Source organism: Pseudophryne corroboree, chromosome 2, assembly GCF_028390025.1.
Source record: "Pseudophryne corroboree isolate aPseCor3 chromosome 2, aPseCor3.hap2, whole genome shotgun sequence".
In the NCBI taxonomy this organism is placed as follows: domain Eukaryota; kingdom Metazoa; phylum Chordata; class Amphibia; order Anura; family Myobatrachidae; genus Pseudophryne; species Pseudophryne corroboree.
The window spans coordinates 692,245,127-692,264,342 of record NC_086445.1 but is presented as its reverse complement, the minus strand read 5'-3'; the positions used below and the strand labels follow the sequence as shown (position 1 = coordinate 692,264,342).

General features: G+C 46.4%; 1 protein-coding gene across 2 annotated transcripts in view; it reads left to right on the top strand.

The window, feature by feature from the left end:
* The window catches only part of CNTN2 (contactin 2), a 159,801-nt gene that overhangs the window by 61,351 nt on the left and 79,234 nt on the right, over positions 1-19,216 (top strand). For both annotated transcript variants that reach the window (XM_063955219.1, XM_063955218.1), the window contains 4 exons: positions 123-298; positions 399-494; positions 8,721-8,930; positions 19,021-19,120. In XM_063955219.1, coding sequence (XP_063811289.1) covers positions 123-298; positions 399-494; positions 8,721-8,930; positions 19,021-19,120 — 582 coding nt within the window. The remainder of the gene's footprint in view (positions 1-122; positions 299-398; positions 495-8,720; positions 8,931-19,020; positions 19,121-19,216) is intronic.

The window sequence follows — 19,216 nt, the reverse complement described above, 5'->3', positions numbered from 1 at the left end:
TATTGTAAAGGTTTGTATATATGTAAAATAGTAGTATAATGAACTTACATTATGAGTGACCATTACTATTGCAGCTATTTATTTAATCAATCAGTAATCCTGCCTTCATGACATACTTGCAGATGGAAGCTCAATGGCACAGAACTGAACCTGGTGGATAACCCCAGTTACCAACTGGTGGGAGGGAACCTGGCCATCTCTAGCCCTACACAATCGAAACACACAGGAACCTATCAGTGTGTTGCCTCTAACCCCAGGGGTACAGTGCTCAGTAATGAAGTCTCTCTGCGCTTTGGATGTAAGTTGGAAACCCCAAAATCGCTATTAACTTTGTATTGGCTCCTGATCTCTTACCAACTATACCACTGTACATTTTGAATCTCTGTATCATGTCTCAGATTTGCACGAGTTCCCCCCTGAGGAGAGGGATCCAGTGAAAACAACAGAGGGATGGGGAGTTATGCTGCCATGTAACCCTCCGCTGCATTATCCAGGTAATTCTTCATGGACATTGGTATTTTGTGCAGATTGCATGCGTCTCAGAATCAGGCCTTCTTTGCGTTTTATTTCTCAAGTTTTTGCCATGCATCCTAATAGTCAGTGTGAAAAAAGAACTAATAATGATTCAAATATATAATCAAGCAATCATGGCAGACATGGTCAAGAAGTTGTATTAGGAGGAGAGGGGAACTCTGGAGAACTTGAGCACAGGTAGAATTTGTCAGAGTAAGATTAAATCAGTAGTGGATTCCACAATTATTGTCTTAATAGTTCACTAGGACGTGCCTAGTGGAAAATGTATCATGTGGAGGTGCACCCCAGAGAGTCAGAAGTAATCTAGTGTAAAGTGGAGAGAAAAAGGAACTCTCTTGTTTTATTGGGGGCACTCTTGTGTAATTTATAGTCTATAGAAAATGTAAAAATGAACTTTATTGGTACGTTTAAGATAGGTAAGTATCCCAGTTCAGACAAGGACAGACATCAACTTACAACATAAATATAGTAAAAATCAGCTCACACTTCGAGCAATTTATCAAAAATTCACTCTAAGTAAAAGAAGCTGAGCAAGATATCGGCACATATGGTCTAAGTTGTATAAAGTGCCAATACTATGGGCGGGATGTACTAAGCGGAAAATGCGGTAAACTCCCTGTTTACCGCATTTTCCTGATGTACTAACCCCCGGCCGGCAGGACAGCGCCGCGGCGGGGTACGCCAGCTTTAGCTGGCGTACGTCCATAGAAGCCTATGGGCTTCTCTCCGCGGCGCTGTGTGAGGAATCCGATCAGATCCCTCCCAGCATGCCCTGCGGCCGCCCCCGTCACCCCGCGCATGCGCAGACTGACTTCTGGGGCCGAATCCCGGAAATCAGGCTGCCGCTGCGCATCGCGGAGGACAGCTCTTATCGGAAGAGCTGTCCTCCGCAATGCTGATCGCATATGTTAGTACATATGCGATCAGCATCGTGGCGCAGGGAGGCGATGGGCGGCGATGTACATTAGTACATCCCGCCCTATATATCAACTGGTATGATCAAATTAGTTAACGTCGTTTATAGTGCTGATACTTGAAAAAGCAGTGCAGTCTTCAGATCCATCTAATTATTTAGTATCAATACTATTTATCAGTAGAGTACGGTTAGTAGATTGACAGAACAGGAATTAATTTTCACAGGAAAGTAAAATGTGAGGACAGCAAGACAATTGTAGATATATCATCAATGTATGGTCATTTAAATCAAAACTTTTCCTCACTGCTTGATATCAGAGAGAGATATTAGTGCAATATATCATTTGTCCATTACATTTGGACACATTGGGGGAGATGTACTAAGCCTTGAAAAGTGATACATTTCACGGTGATAAAGTACCAACCAATCATCATCAAATTGACAGTTAGGAGCTAGTTGGTTGGTACTTTATCACCGTGAAATGTATCACTTTTCAAGGCTTAGTACATCTGGCCCATTATCATTTAGTTTCTGCACATATTGTTTACATAGTATTGCTACTAAATAATTATATAGATCTGTGGACTGCACTGCACAGCTCCACCAAAACTAGACAGTTGAATATTGGAAAAATATCTCCTGGTTTGGCAAATCTCAGGTCAATAATTTCCCCACAGAATAGTTACAGTTAAGCAGGGTTGGAATCACCCACAGGGGTACAGGGAAACCCCTGGAGAGCACCACTGCCTGAGGGCCCCACCCCTTCCTTTAATTCCAGGTTCCAGACAGTGCGCTCAAATTATACATTGTTACTCTATTACATGGTCTCTAATGGCTGTCGCCACGCATTATTATGTATAGGCAGCACTACTGCTGGGGGCATTATGTGTATAAGTGGCGCTACTACTATGGGCATTAAGTATATGTGGTGCTATTACTGGGGGTATTATGTGTATGAGCGTCACTACTACTGGGTGCATTATGTATAAGGGGTGGTACTACTTTAATTGTAAAGTGCAAGAGAATTTTCTGCGCTATATAAGAAACTGTTAATAAATAAATACAATAAATAAATATTATGGGCATTATGTAAGAGCAGAACTACTACTGGGAGCATTATGTTTATAAGCAGCACTACTACTTGCAGTGCAATGTGAATACGATTGTGCTACTGTGTGGCGTAAATTGAAATGGGGTACTGTTGTGTGGCCACGCCCATTCCTTGTGAGACCACACCCCTTTTTTCAGCGCACACTGTCCCTTTGTAAAGTATCGGAGGGCACAACTGTATAGTTTGCAGGAAGGCGATGAACACCCTGAATAGAGGGGAAATTTACTAAGTGGAGGGTTTGAAATTCCATGGGTATTGCTGCTTTCTGCTGGTGGCTTTGCATCCCGTCAATTTACTAAGCTTACTATTATGATTTTTCTTCATTAAAATGATAGCCACTACCTAAGAGGCAGAGTTTGAACACATTGCAAACTCTCCAAAAAATTGTCCAAAACAATGAAATGCCTCTGTGTTTAGGTAAAGGCCTGCTCAGATCCCTATGATAAAAAGGCAAAATAAAGCATCCAGGTAATAGTTTTTTTATTTATGCACATAAAGTTTTCTTCCTTCTTATCTAAGGTGACACTAGCTTTACCTGGACCTGCAAATGCAGGGGGAGTTTCCAGTTACTCGGATCCCCTCCCTTTCTCCCGTCCATTGTCTCAATCCATGCCCAAAATTGCAGTGGCGGAACTAGCGAGTGGTGGGCCCAGGTGAAAAAAATATGCTTCGGCTCTCCTTCCCTCACCCCCACGCTAAAGAAAAACAAGGTGGTTAGTATGTAGATGCAATGATTGCCTGGACATCCTCCACAGCACTACATCCCCACTATGTGCTGCGCTACATCAATACACTACATCCCCCCTATGCACAGCGCTATATCACTACACTACGTCTCACCCCCATGTGCAGCGGTACATCACTATACTGCATCCACCCTATGCGCAGTGCTACATCACTACACTACATCTCCCTACGTGCTACGATTCATCACTACACTACATCTGCCCTACATGCTACACTATATCACTACACTACATGCCCCCCTATACACAGCTCCACATCACTACACTACATCCCCCCTAAGCGCAGAGCTACATCATAAACTACAGCTGCCCTATGCACAGCGATACATCCCTACACTATATTCCTCATAGCGAGTGGTGGACCCAGGTGCAAAAATATACTTTGCCCCCCCTTTCCCCCCACGCTAAAGAAAAAGAAGGTAGAATGTGGATGCAATGAATGCCTGGATATTCTCCACAGCACCGTGTTCACCATATCCCGACTACACTACATCACTGCACTACATCCACACTATGCACGGCGATATATCATTACATGACGTCTCACCCCCATGCGCAGTGCTACATCACTATACTACATCCCCCCTATGCGCAGTGCTACATCACTACATTACATCCCCCATATGTGCTGCACTATATCACTACACTACATGCCCCCTATGCACTGCTCCACATAACTACACTACATCCTCCCTAAGTGCAGCGCAATGCTACATCACTACACTACATCTCCCCTACGTGCTGCACTATATCACTACACTACATACCCCCTATGCACTGCTGCACATAACGACACTACATCCCCCCTAAGCGCAGAGCTACATCCCTACACTACATTCCTACTATGCGCAGCTCTACATTACTGCACTACACTACACCCCCGACAGTAATTTAGAACAATCCCAGTGCCTCCACATGTACTTACCAGCTTCTCTGTCCTAAAGCTGCATACAGATTAGAACAAAGACAGCAGTGGGCATGGACATCTGGATGGGAGATAGCAGGAGACAAAGCGGCAGGGTAGAATGGAAAGCGGGCCGATTTCTCTAGCTGGAGGTTGCTCATTGAAATAGAGAGCGGCAGGGCAGGGGGAAGGTGGGCGCCTAGTGGAAATGTAGAGAAGAAGGGGGAGGGCCTCTCTGGAACTGGAGAAGCTGTCCCCTGACCCCTACTAGGAGGGGATGTATTCCCCTCCTTCTCCACTGTGGCCAGATGTCTTCCACATTTAGTACTACGAATATAGCTAGCTGCGACCCACTTCAGAGCCCTGCAGGCACTGGTGCAATGCACTGGCTGCACCACCAGTAGTTCCACCACTGAATACGATATTACTAGAGCTGTATGTTTGATACAGAAAGTTCTTTTTACTCAGGATGTGGAGAAAACACTGTGAATCACGGCTATATTTTGAGGGGGCAGGGCTAAAAGGTGAATAATTACGTTATTTAGCCAGCCTCTTCCACGCTGACCCGTGAATCATTGCATTTTTCCTATGCTGGGATGGAGCCTAATGACGCCTTAGCCCGGCCCACCAACCAAAGTTGCCTGCAGCAGTTTGTCTTCGGGATTCATCAGGAGAATAGTCCTACAAAGAAGGTAAGTATTGTTCATATATACCTACATACGGTGCTAGGTGGCTTCAATTTTCCACAAAGCAAGGGACTCACATAGGCTGGCCCATCTGCAGCATCTAATGGCTTACTGTGATCACTGACCCTTTATGTGTATGATGTACTACACTATAAGCTGGTCCTGCTGCAGCATATAACAGATTATTGAGATCACTAGCCCTGCATGTGTTACAAGTCATGGGAATGGCTCATCTCGCCATTGGGTCCCGTTTGTTGCTAGGCAACCAGGACACTGCGTCATCTGGCCACAATGTCTGACGGTTCCGCAATACCTTGGACACCAGACACCTATGGCAGCTTTGGTTACATAGCAGCCTGGATGCTTAGGCTAAGTGCAGTGATGCAGCTGCATGAGATTTCTAATTATGTGGGCCTTCCCATTCTGGCTGTTCTGATTGGTCCTACTTTCTGTTATAAGGAAGTCCGCCCTGCTCTACCCTACCAGTTATAGCAGGGGTGGCCAACCAGTCAGAGACAAAGAGCCTAAAAAAATGTGTTAGGTACGTCAAAGAGCCGACATCGAGCCGAAGGCGCACATGCAAAAATGGGGTGTGGCCTTGTGCCTTCTATGCCATGCCCCTGGTATAAAATACATTGAAAAAGCCAGATCCAACATAAAATACATTGAAAAAGCCACTTCCACATAAAATAATTGTTAAAGCCAGATCCACATAAAATATATTGAAAAATCCAGATTCACATAATACACTTCAGCTTCCCCATGTGTCACTCCAACCAGCACCCTCTTGTCACTCCAACCAGCACCCTCCTGTCACTTCAGTCAGTACCCTCCTGTCACTTCAGCCAGCACCCTCATGTGTCACTTCAGCTTCCCCCAATTCATGCCATTGCAGCAGCCCCTTCTGTGTACTCTGTTTGCTGGTGGGTATCTCATCTCTAGGATCTGGCTCCCTCAGTTCTAAGTCCCCGTAGTGCTGCTGTGTGTTTTTCTGGAGAGCAGTCATTACCGGATCTGTTGTGGTCATGTGACTTTGTGTGTTAGAGCCACATTTGAAGAAAGAGCCGCATGTGGCTCAAGAGCCACAGGTTGGCCACCACTGAGTTATAGCTTATATCTTAGTGTAAGTGCTGGTCTGTGTCCCGGATTCCTATGCTCAGATACTGTTCCTGTAGATACTCTGTGTGTCAGTACATTGGATTCCCTGCCATGCCTGAACCTAGTTCCTGCTACTTCTAACTTGTCCTTAACTTTTGTCTTTGCCATTTCTTTCCTTTTGTGTTTCTATCCCACAGCTCAGTCTGCTAGCCTCTCTACCTAGCCGCACTGTGCTCAGTTGCCTAATAACACACAATGTCCCACCTGCTGCTGCTGTGACCCACATTATGCTCTGTTGGTTACCCAGTGTGTGCCATTCACTTGTTGGCTATCAGTCTGCCTAGCATTAATACTTCAGCCAAATGATCCTGTCGTCTCCAGCCAATTGTATAAGCCCCTACTGCTTGAGGTTTAAGAACTGGTGGCATCCTAAGTACTGCTGTGTGAATAAAACACTAGGGGAACAGCGAGTTACTGTTATAGGCATAAGACCCTCACAATTGCTCTAGGGGTCTCATACAATTGTGCTGGAGTTCCATATTAGTATGTGTCTGATGTATTACACATACTTGCCGACATTTTAAAATTCCTCTCTGGGAGAAGCAGCTGGGGATATTGGAAGGCGGGGCCGGGAATCCACGTCTTGAGGAAGAGGCAGGGCTAAAATTATGGTGAATAATGTTATTTTAGCCCCGTCACCTCCATTTTGATTCAATTCCCAGCATTATTTGGCTATCCTGCCCGTTTCCATTGGAAGCAAGCAGAATGAGGAGGAGTACCCAGTTTTGTGAGGGTGCGGGGGGCTACCCAAAATATAGGGAGTCTTTCGCAACTTTCGGGAGAGTAGTTAAGCATGGTATTGCATACACTACACTTTGCATAGCTGGCCCGACTGCAGCATATAACAGGTTACTGTGATCACTGGCCCTGTATGTGTCTGATGTATTACATACACTACACTTTGTATAGCTGATGTATTACACTGCACTTTGTATGAGACAGACAATACCTTGCTAAGTAATAATTGTACCCTCTCCATGGCCTGGTCACACTTGTTCAAAAACTTTGCATTTGGAAACCCCCCTCTAGCAATCCTGCTCTTCGGGGTCATTCCGAGTTGATTGTAGCCGTGCTAAATTTAGCAGAGCTTCGATCATGTTCCCATACATGCGGGGGGACGTCCAGCACAGGGCTAGACTGCCCCGCATGTCAGTCTGCCCCCCCGCACAAGTACAAATGCATCGCACAGCGGCAATGCTTTTGTACTTGTGGAGTAACTCCCGGCCAGTGCAGCTCCTGCGGCTGGCCAGGAGTTGATCGCCGCTGCCCTGGTCGCAGCGGTTGCGTGTGACGTCACACAGCCGCTGCGGCCCGCCACCCGCACGTTCCGGTCACACCTGCGTTGGCCGCACCGCACCCCCATAACGGAGGCCAAACGCTGCCGTGCCGCACCCTCCCACACTGTGGCGCCGGCGAACGTGCAGTTCCGACCCGATCGCTGCACTGCGATAAACTGCAGCGAGCGATCGGGTCGGAATGACCCCCTTTGTCCCTGACCTGATCCAATATTTGAAATACAAGTTAAACAGCATCAAATTCCTCAGAGGAAGCATAAGCAACCTGGACCTGTATTTCACTCTGAGAATCTGCCAGGATCATCATCAGCAGGGTGCCAGCAGCAAAGCATAGAAAGCTGCTCAGACACCTGAATATTAATTGACTACTATTAACCTCAGAAAAGGAATCAGCAAATATACTTCCTAGTACAGTCAAAGAGAACAATGGGGCAGATGTATTAACCTGGAGAAGGCATAAGAAAGTGATAAACCGATGATAAGTGAACAGTTAGGAGCTGATAGGCTGGTGTGTTTATCACCTTGCACTTACCACTGGTTTATCACTTCCTTATGCCTTCTCCAGGTTAATACATCTGCCACTGTATTCGTTGTCCATGGATATGACGATAAAGTACCATCAGGTAGGAACTGCTGGAGTTGATGACTGGGCCTGCCAGCAAGTTGATGAACTCAGAAAAGACCCTTTCTATCTTGCTAAAACTAAAAAAGTAGTGAATAGCTTACCAGCATAGCATAGTGGTGTGATCTGCTCTGGTTGTCTTATTGAACAGATATGGAGCTTTTCGCCAAGATACACTGAGGAAGTCACCAAAAACATTCCGGGACATTAGAAAATAACTCAGGGGCAAATGTATTAAGCCTGGAGAAGTGATAAAGCCGTGATAAAGAAATGATAAGTGGAACGTGGTTATGCACCAGCCAATCAGCTCCTGTCTTTTATTAAACCCGTAATGATTGGCTGGTGCGTTATCACCTTCCACTTATCACTTCTTTATCCCTGCTTTATCACTTCTCCAGGCTTAATACATCTGCCCCTCAGTTTCTATTCCAGTCAGCCCAAGCAGTGCTATATATGTGGAATGAGTGGCTATGTTAGCACTGCTTTCATATAGCCAAACAGAATGTCTGGCAGAGAAATGCGTGCAGATCTGGTGTAATCCATGCCTTCATTTAGGTCTTGCCTGCATTAAGTGTCTAGAGGTATGGCACAATATTGAGCAGGTATATCTTCCTTGTAGAGATGGCAGAAAATCAAAATGATGTAGATGTCAGTAGTCATAGCTACTGTTCCCTTATGTCAGACAATTCAGGATGAATCAAGTAAACCAGTTGGTAGTTTTATTGACTATATAACCAATTTCTTGCAGCTTTGTCGTACCGCTGGCTACTGAATGAGTCTCCTACGTTTCTGCCTGCTGACAGCAGGTATTTTGTGTCCCAAGTGACAGGAAACTTGTACATCTCGCACACAAAGGCAGAGGATGAAGGGGGATATTCCTGCCTGACTACCAGCCACATCACATTTACCACCAAAAGTGTTTATAGCAGCTTCACCCAACTCAGCATCACCCAAAATGGTAAATATCTTGTATAAATTGTGCATAAAGTGTTTTAGTATGCAGTATGCAGGTATAACTCCACATAACTCCACAAAACACACAGTTGTTCAGGATTAGGCCAATACTGCTAAACTAGAGGCTGAATTTATTTTTTTCAGTATGACTGGAAATGTACAAATGGCAAGGCTAGGTTAAGATTCCAGCTAATTGTTATATGATCCCCTTAATAATAAAGTTATTTGGGAGCCATTTATGAATAAAATACTGCACCTATTTTATAGGACCTCCCATACATTTGTACAGAAATCTGTGTCCCACATACTGTGCAGAATGATGGCTCCTTCTGGCGGCCATTCTACACTGCTGTAGGTGCAGTCATTTAAAAAATAAATAATGCTCTCTATTGTCAGCAGTATTGACTTCTATTGAAAGGGGCACTGAAAGGGGAATTGGTCATAAAGAAAACAGAGAGGTGCCTCTGCCAGGAGCAACTGCTCACACACGGTAGTTGCATGGAAAAGATCAAATAATTGGTGGATCTAGGGGGAATTGCTACACTATGTAGACAAAAGTGATTGGACACTGACAGCAAATAGATCAACATGATTTATTTATAAGTCAGTACTTTGTAGGTCCACCACGTGCAGTGATTACTGCAGACACCCTTCTTGGCAAACTGTCCACCAGTTCCTGGACAACAGCAGGCGTTATGTTTTGCCATTCCGCCTTAAGTACAGTAACCAACTGCGACACTGAAGAAGGTCGAGTCGGTCTAGAATGCAGCCGTCGCTCCAATTCGTCCCAAAGATTCTCCATGGGGTTGAGATCTGGACTCCGAGTTGGCCAGTACATCCAGGTTATCAAATCTTCTACATACTAGTCCAGCGTCGCCCTGGAAACATGACATCGCGCAGCCGAAGATGATCCCCTTTTCAAACATGGTGTGCTCCTTTCCGCAAGCCATTTAATTAACAAATGATCTAATCAGTGCCCCTCTACCCATTTTATACCTTCACAAACAAGTGTCTGCTGCAAGAGCACACCATTTTGTTTGCGTGGGTGGGGGGAGGTCCAATCACTTTTGTCTACATAGCGTCGTTTCCACATGTTTAATGTAAGCGGCCCATACATTAGGAACCTTATAGAGCCGACTAATATTCAGCAAACTTTTAAAATGTAAAGTTTTTGAAGTTTGCCTGTGGAAAGAAATGTAATCTTCAGATGACGGTGACTCCCAGAGCCTCACTCCTTCCTATGGTCCGGGTTTACAAAGAGGGCGGGAACCCACCACCACCTCCTCACTGTGTGCACGGAGGCTAATTTAAAATGTGCAGAGAGATTTAGGGGCATATTTAATAATGAGTGATATTCTTGTTATCACTCGTCGTTACTGGTTTTCCAACCATTCAGTGTTTGAAACAGGAGCTGGTTCGTTGTGCTCCATTAAGAAAAGTAACGATTGATAACAAGAATATCACTCGTAGTTAAATGTGCTCCTTAGTTTTTTTTAGGATATAGGTATCTGGTTTAAAGATTGGCAGAGTGGGGAGACAGAAACAGAACAGCATGAAATAAATATCAGTCTAGCAGCAGGGTTAGAAAAAGGGTTTGAAAAAGGGAGAGAAAGATTAGGGGGAGAAAGTAAGGCTGGTTAAGGCAAGACATACAGTAAGGGAGTGGACTAGTGTCTTGTAGCACTAAACAGGAGAACAAGCCTTAACCCTATCAATGCTACAGAGATGGAACCACCAGGAATTGGTGAGATTTGGAGAGTAAATGAGGATTCAAAGGTGACCCCTGTTTGCTTGTTTATCTGTTCATAAGAACACTGAAGCATTGGTAACAACTGCAGTGCTTCTTCATTTATCTATTAACATCTATTCACACTCTGTACACTGGACTACACGCACTTCCCAGCATTCCCCATGGTCCTAGGACAGTCACTGAAGATTCAGGCTTTCACATGAAGTAAGGGAGTGTCTACATATATCTAATGCAACAACATCACAAACCCCAGCCAGCAGACTTAAGAGACTGAAAGGAAGCTGGTATTGTCAACAGTGATGGCGAGTTAGGTAGAGGAAGCGCAATGAGGAAGTTGAAAGACAAATATTAATTGATAAATTGGCTCCATAGTCAGGGAATTACTCATAGACTAGACCAGGCATTCCCAACCACGGTCCTCAGGGCACACCAACAGTGCAGGTTTTAGTGATATCCAGGCTGCAGCACAGATGGCTAAATCAAAATAACTGAGCTACTAATTAAGTCACCTGTGCTGAAGCCTGGATATCCCTAAAACCAGGGCCGGATTAACAATGGGGCGGATGGAGCTGCAGCTCCAGGCCCCCCATTGAAAATAGGCCCACAGGCTTCCCTGCAAAGCAGCCAGTGTTTACAGGAAAGAAACACTGTCTGCATTGCTTTGTCCCCACAGTGGCCTGCACTCACCTCTTCACAGGATTGCTGCCGCGATCGGAGCTTAGCTCCGATCAGGCAGCGTTTGGTAACAGCACCCAGCACAGCCTGTACCACTGATGCTGCAGCCCGTGCTGGTTCTCCATTCTCCCAGGGTTGGTTCTATTTTGGAGTGGCTGAAGGGACCTTGTGACGTATCTAGGGGAGGAGCTACGTCACCAGGGGGAGGAGCTACGGGCGAACAGGGTACCCAAAAAGTACCCTCGCGGGCTCGCTTCGCTCGCCACGCTTCGGGCACGGTGGCTCGCTTCGCTCACCACCTAATTACTAAAGGTAATAGTTAGTGGCGTGGACAGTAGAGGAACTATCCCGCTGGCGTAGCTCCTCCCACTTGGGTCGTAACTCCTCCCCCAAATGGAAAAGGTCCCTTAGCCCACTTGATTCTAGCATCTACCATTCTTTCCCAGTGGCTGGGCTTAGGGCTATGCAGCACTTCCTCCTCGTACTGCAAGCCCCGCCCACCTCATGACATCGTGAAAGGGGTGGGGCCAGCACTGCTGCAGTCTTGTTGTCACATGCAATACTGAGGCAGGAAAAGGTAAGGAGAGAGAAGTAGCAAGGGAGGGAGAATAAAGAAGGAATGTAGGTAAGACATGAGTACAGGTAAAGAAGAGTAATGTACAGACAGACAGACAGACAGTAAAGTAAGTGATTAAGGTATGTTAGAAAAGAAGTAAGTAAATAAAGATAAATACTCTATGTAAGAGATTAGAAAGGAAGGCAAGCATGTGATGTGAGAGATTCAGTAATCACAAAACATGCACTACAGGCATTTTGTGACCCTGTTTTTAAAAATGTGCAGGTGCTGCAGGATATGCTGTGCAGCCAGTAACATTTCTCGGTGTCTGTCACCACTAGCAGTGATCTCATCCAATCGCCGCCTGAGACCTACAGCCTCCCCTACCTGCTCACCATCGCACACTGCGCCGCTTTACAATTTATATCAGGTGTTACTATGTGCACGTTCGGGGAGAGCTTGTCAGTGTGACCCGGGCTGCGGTGTCAGCAGATCTGTGCTGGTGCTGACAAGGTTCGTGAAGCTGAGCCGGCAGATCACGGTGCTCGGCAGTGCTTTCTGCGTGGCGATCTTCTTCCTCTACCTAATGCTGGACTGGGCCATTTAGGCTATGGGAGGGGAGGTTAGGGTTAGGCTGCAGGGAAAGAGGTTAGGGACAAGCACTTGGGGAGGTTAGAGTTAGGCTGCAGGGAGGGGACGTTAGGGTTAGGTTGCGGGGAGGTTAGGGTTAGGCTGCGGTGAGAGGAGGTTAGGGTTAGAATGCGGGGGGGGGGAGGTTAGGGTTAGGCTGCGGTGAGGGGAGGTTAGGGTTAGAATGCGGGGGGGGAGGATAGGGCTAGGCTGCGGTGAGGTTAGGGTTAGGCTGCAGGAAGGGGAGGTTATGGTTAGGCTGCAGGTAGGGGAGATTAGGGTTAGACTGCGGGGAGGGGAGGTTAGGCTGCAGGGAGGGGAGGTTAGGGTTAGCCTATGGGATGAGAGGTTAGGCTGCAGGGAGGGGAGATTAGGGTTAGGCTATGGGAAGGGAGATAAGGGTTAGGCTGCGGGGAGGGGAGGTTAGGGTTAGGCTGCAGGGAGGGGAGGTTAGGGTTAGGCTGCAGGGAGGGGAGGTTAGGGTTAGGCTGCGGGGAGGTTAGGGTTAGGCTGCGGGAGGGGAGGTTAGGGTAGGCAATGGGGGGAGGTTGGAGAAAGGCTGTAGAAGTGGAGGAGAGGGTTAGGCTGGCGGTACCTATAATTATGGGACACACAGTCACACAGTGACTTGGGACGTCGATGGACACCTTGCACAGGGCAGCACAAAGTCACTGGGTGCAATCCGCACTCCACAGTTTTAACGCACAGGGTTAGGAGCCAGTGTCAGGCGTATCAGCGGTGATAGCAAACTGGGGATCTCTAAAACGTGGGCCTCTGTCAGGACAGAGAGGTAGGAGCCGGACACAGGGGAAGCCTCCTAGTAGAACAGCCTGCCTCCTCCTCTCTCCCCTTCTGCTCTCTGCTCTCCCGTCTCCCGCTCACTCACCTTGGTCTGTTTCCTGGTGCCGGCGTCAGGGCTTGGTAGAGCAGGTAGAGGTGCTCTTGTTCGGGCAACATGTCCGCAGTGCCTCTGCTACAAGCACCGTGCAGGGAGACAGCAGCGTGCAGATCCACAGGATAATCAGCCCACATCGCCGCCGCCAGTCAGGACGTGCTGGGGATGGGTCGCCAGTGTTGGGGGAAGCCCCTTCTGCCCTGAGTGAAGGTGCCACCCCTGTTCATGGGGAAGGGGGGCGAGCGACGCAGCAGGGGGAGAAGGGAACAGCTCCTGCAAGTGACTAGAGAGCGGGTGCCTCACTACTTTTTTTTTATTTTGGTGCACGCAGAGCCGTACTTCATGTGCTGACGCCAATAGGCAGCTGCCTAATGGAAGCGCCGGCTCTGCTTACTGCAATGTATCCGACCCGCTCTTTAACCTGCACTGTATCCATCCTGCACTGTACCTGACCCACACTGTGTGAAAAACACTGTAACTGACTCAATATTTAACTGTGTGTCCCAATATATTCCACACTGTACCCAACACAGTATCCAGCAGGTACAGAGCACTGTTTTTATTGTTGGGGAAATTTTGGGAGCTGCTCAACAAAAAGGCTGATTGATCAGTCACTTTACATGGGCACAGAGTGACAGTCATCAGTGGCCCGGGGCCCCCAGGAGGCTGGTATAGATTGGGAATTGAGAATAGGCATGTGCACATGCCTAAAGGCCCATACACACTAGAAGATATTGTGAACTATATCAGTCCTTGTGAGCTTTATGAGCGATATCGTTCACAATATAGTCCAGTGTGTATCCAATGAACGATGCGCGCCCCTGCCCTTCATCAGCTAGGGTTTCAGTCTTCTGAACTTGCAGCTTAATTTTGCCTATATCTTTCACGTAAAAGTGTATATCGTTCAGTGTGTACGATGAGCGATGGACGATATGAACGATATTCATCATAATAGCCACTCTGTAATGCCGGCCCATTATTTAAATTAGCCACCATTAGTGTCCCAGACGATGCTAGCAATATCGTTCATCGTTCATATCGTTTGAAAAATCATTCAGTGTGTATGCACAATGTCTTTTATCAAGTATGTTTGGAAGCTGAAGGGAAATCATTCACCAATATCGTTCATTGGTCATATTGTTTAGTGTGTATGGGGCTTAAAAGTCAGCCACCCATGGGCTGATGCACTGTAGTGAGTAAGCAGACACCCAAAGTAGTCCCTCCCATCCTCAGGGGCCCACCCCTTCTTACCCCTTATGCTACCTGGACTGCGTCACTGTAAACTTCTCCTCCAGAGCTGCTCTGCACGCAAAGACCAGAGCAAAGATAAAAATAAAAATTTTGTGGGGAGGCAGTGGAGTGTTGTGTATAGTGATGTATTGTGGTGAAGTAGTGCAATTATGCAGTGTGAGGGAGAGAGTGTAGTGATGTAGTGTGGAGAGTTAGTGCTGAGATATAGGGGTCTATTTACTAAGCCTTGGATGGAGATAAAGTACCAGCCAATCAGCTACTAACTGTCATTTTTCAAACCCAGCCTGTGAAATGGCAGTTAGGAGACGATTAGCTGAGACGTTATCTCCGTTGACTTTATCTCCATCCCAGGCTTAGTAAATAGACCCCATAGTGCTGAGATGTAGTGTGGGAAGGTAGCATAGTGATGTAGTGTGGGGAGGTAGTGTAGTATAGTGTTGAGGTGTAGTGTGGGGTGGTAGCGTAGTGATGTAGTGTGGGGTGGTAAGTGCAGTGATATAGTGCGGAGGTGTAGTATGGGTAAGTAGTGCAGTGATATACTGTAGTGCGGAGATGTAGTGTGAGGAGGTAGCGTAGTGATGTAGTGTTGGTTGGTAGTGCAGTGATATGGTGCAGAGATGAGGCGTGGGACGGTAGCGTAGCAATATAGTGTGAGATGGTAGTGCAGTGAGATGGTGCAGAGATGTAGTGTGAGGATGTAGCAGAGTGATGTAGTGTGGGGTGGTAGTGCAGTGATATGGTGCAGAGATGTAGTGTGGAGTGGTAGCATAGTGATGAGATGTAGTATAGGGAGGTGGTTCAGGAATATAGTATAGAGGTGTAGTGTTGGGAGGTAGTTTGGGTATGTATAGTGCTGGGATGTAGGGTGGGGGGGTAGCGAAGTGATATAGTGCAGGCATGTTGTGCAGAGATGTAGGAGTGATATAGTGCAGAGATGTAGTATAGTGAAGATATGTAATGTGGGGAGGTACTGTAGTGCAGTGATGTAGTATGCCACCACACCACCCTGGACACACAGGGAGAACTTCTGTGCGGCGATCACACGCCCGGTGGCGGCACACAATAGGCCCTTTATAAATTTCAGCTCCAGGCCTATGTGGACCTTAATCTGGCACTGCCTAAAACCTGCACTGTTGGTGTGCCTTGAGGACCGTGGTTGAGAATGCCTGGACTAGACTAAACCTGATCTAGGCACCTTGAGTCCTGTTGGAGAAAGAGCGCTATATAAATAAAAGTATTATTTACAAATTAGTTAAATGCATAATTACTAATTATGGTATGTACACACTATGGGATCAGTACAATTAAATGACAAGGGTGCAAGTTGCTGTTGCCACTGCGTTTCAATGCTGGCAATGGACCCCAAATTAGTACCCCTCGAGGCACGATTTCAGCTCAAATTTGCTCAAAAGTGCAAGTTGGGGCTGCCATAATGTACAGCTGTAGCCATGCTTACTTGTGGTATGGGGAACTAGCATTTAATTGGATTGACCCCTATATATAGATGAGTGAAAGCATAGGAACACTGAAAAGAACTATGGGTAACAGTCTCATGCAAAGCATGTTAATCTCTTCTGCACATAAAGAAACTGATGATGACATTCTTAAATGGTGAGGTTATGGTTAGGCTTGTTCAGAAAAAGAAAATCCTTATTCTCAATTTTATGGAAAAGAGAAAGTGAATTCCACTATATGTGAATATATATGGATTAAATAATATATATGAAAAATGCAATCCTCCCAACACAATAAAAACAAGACGTTGCTTGCTTGGTATCACATACAGTATTGAAATGATCTGTCAGGTGGAGGATATTGGGCATATATTTAAAGCAACATATAAACAAAAATAGCAACTTAAAATATTTTTCACTTAAAATAAAACAGCATCAAACAGTAATTTATTGAGAGAAATATTAATGATGGAGGGTTAGAAGTTGTGCTTTGTGGTCATGGGTTTTGGTTGTGCTAAATGTGCATTTTCAACATCGGATTGATCATACACACGTGGACTTTATTATTATTATTATTATTATTATTATTATTATTACTACCAGTTATTTATATAGCGCACACATATTCCGCAGCGCTTTACAGGCTTATGGGCTGCTATGAAGATGGACCATGAACTTATTGAAAAGGATCATGTATCTCTGAATGCACAGATTCCTAAAATATACAGATGTGTCCTCAGACACAGGGAGAGGCAGTACGGATGGTGTAATGGTTAGCATTACTGCCTCACAGCACTAAGGTCATGGGTTCAATTCCCACCATAGCCCTAAGTGTGTGGAGTTTGTATATTCTCCCCGTACTTGCATGGGTTTCCTCCAGATACTCCGGTTTCCTCCCACAATCCAAAAATATACTGGTAGGTTAATTGGGTACCATCAAAATTAACCCTAGTGTGTGTGTACTGTACATGTGGAAGGGAATATAGATTTGTAAGCTCCACTAGGGCAGGGACTGATGTGAATGGCCAAATATTCTCTGTAAAGCGCTGTGGATTATGTGTGCGATATATAAATAAATACACCTTTACTCTAATTACGCCACAGACTTTGCAACTTAGCCACATAAATTGTATTTTTTCTTATTTGCACTAAAGCAATGAACCTACATTGTAATTGTACCTAAACCACTGTGGATGGCAACGCTTGTACATCTGTGTGCAACTAAGTCCCTGATCTGGTAAAACACAATAAGAGCAATGGGGGCCATTCCTCCCATCACATTTCATTTTGCTTAATCTCTGAGTATATACACAATTTATACTAAAAGTAGCAATGAAAGTAGCAGCCTATCATTCCTGGTACACTGAGCAGCTTTGTGTATGGCTCAGTGCCGTTTCTTGCGGCGGGCGAGCCGTGCACCTGCATGGTGCGCCCGCCACGGCACTTTTTGAGGACTTTGAAACCCTCCTCCCCTCTCCTCCCGAGTGCCCAGCTCGGGGGACGAGGTCTCGCGGAATGATGCGTTTGCGTTGTGACGTCATGACGCAATCGCGTCATTCCGCGAAACCCTGCCCTCCGAGCTGGGCACTCGGGAGGAGGGAGAAGGGGGAACCAAGCCGGCCGGCGCCGCGCAGACGAGGGAGAGGCGGCTGAAGAGCGGGAAGAACCGCTTGAAATGTAAGTCAGCCCCTCTCCCTCTCTCTCTCCCTCCCTCACCCCCCCCCCCCCCCACCACCACCTGCCGTACTGTGTAAAATGGGGACACCTGTCTCCCGGAATGTGTTAAAAGGGGACGCAGTCTGCCGGAATGTGTTAAATGGGGACTCTTGCCTGCCTTAATGTGTAAAATAGGGACACCTGTCTGCCGGAATGTGTAAAATGGGGACACTTGCCTGCCTTAATGTGTTAAATAGGGACACGTGCCTGCCGGAATGTGTAAAATGGGGACACTTGCCTGCCGGAATGTGTAAAATGGGGACACTTGCCTGCCGGAATGTGTAAAATGGGGACACTTGCCTGCCGGAATGTGTAAAATGGGGACACTTGCCTGCTGGAATGTATAAAATGGGGACGCAGTCTGCTGTAATGTGTAAAATGGGGGCACGTGCCTGCCGCAATGTGTAAAATGGGGACACTTTCCTGCCGCAATGTGTAAAATGGGGGCATGTGCCTGCCGCAATGTGTAAAATGGGGGCACGTGCCTGCCACAATGTGTAAAATGGGGGCACATGCCTGCCGCAATGTGTAAAATGGGGACACTTGCCTGTTGTACTGTGTAAAATGGGGGCACGTGCCTGCCGCAATGTGTAAAATGGGGACACTTTCCTGCCGCAATGTGTAAAATGCGGACACTTTCCTGCCGCAATGTGTAAAATGGGGGCACGTGCCTGCCGCAATGTGTAAAATGGGGACACATTCCTGCCACAATGTGTAAAATGGGGGCACGTGCTTGCCGCAATGTGTAAAATGGGGACACTTGCCTGCCGTTCTGTGTAAAATGGAGTCGCGTGCCTGCTGTAATGTGTAAAATGAGGCCTTTTTTTTTTTTTTTTAAGATAAGATGAGGTCACGCCCATTTTAACAAGGTCACGCCCCATTTCCGGGAGCGCGCGCGCCTTAGGCGCGCGCATGCTTTCACTCTTTATATCTTTGGGGAGGCGCATTTTTTTTAATGTGAATGGGGGGGTGCGGGGGCGCATTTTTAAATCTCGCACTGGGAGCCAAATTGGCTAGAAACGGCCCTGGTATGGCTATAATGTAATATTTGTAAGATGTAATATTTAGGATGTGTGTACTGCAGTTCTCATAGGATGCAATGCAACAGTACATTTGTAAATGTTTCTGACTAAAATAATGAACTATAGCTGTTTTGTCTTACTGCAGAGCCACGTCTGTATGCCCCAAGTATTAAATTGCGGTTCCCGGCTGAGACATACACTCTTTCCAGACAGTCAGTGACATTGGAGTGCTTTGCTTTTGGGAAGTAAGTTACCTCATTTTTTTGTCTTTGTACAGAAGTAGATAGATTGATACGGGATACAGTTACATTGCTGACAGTCAGGATACTTATGCCGGAATC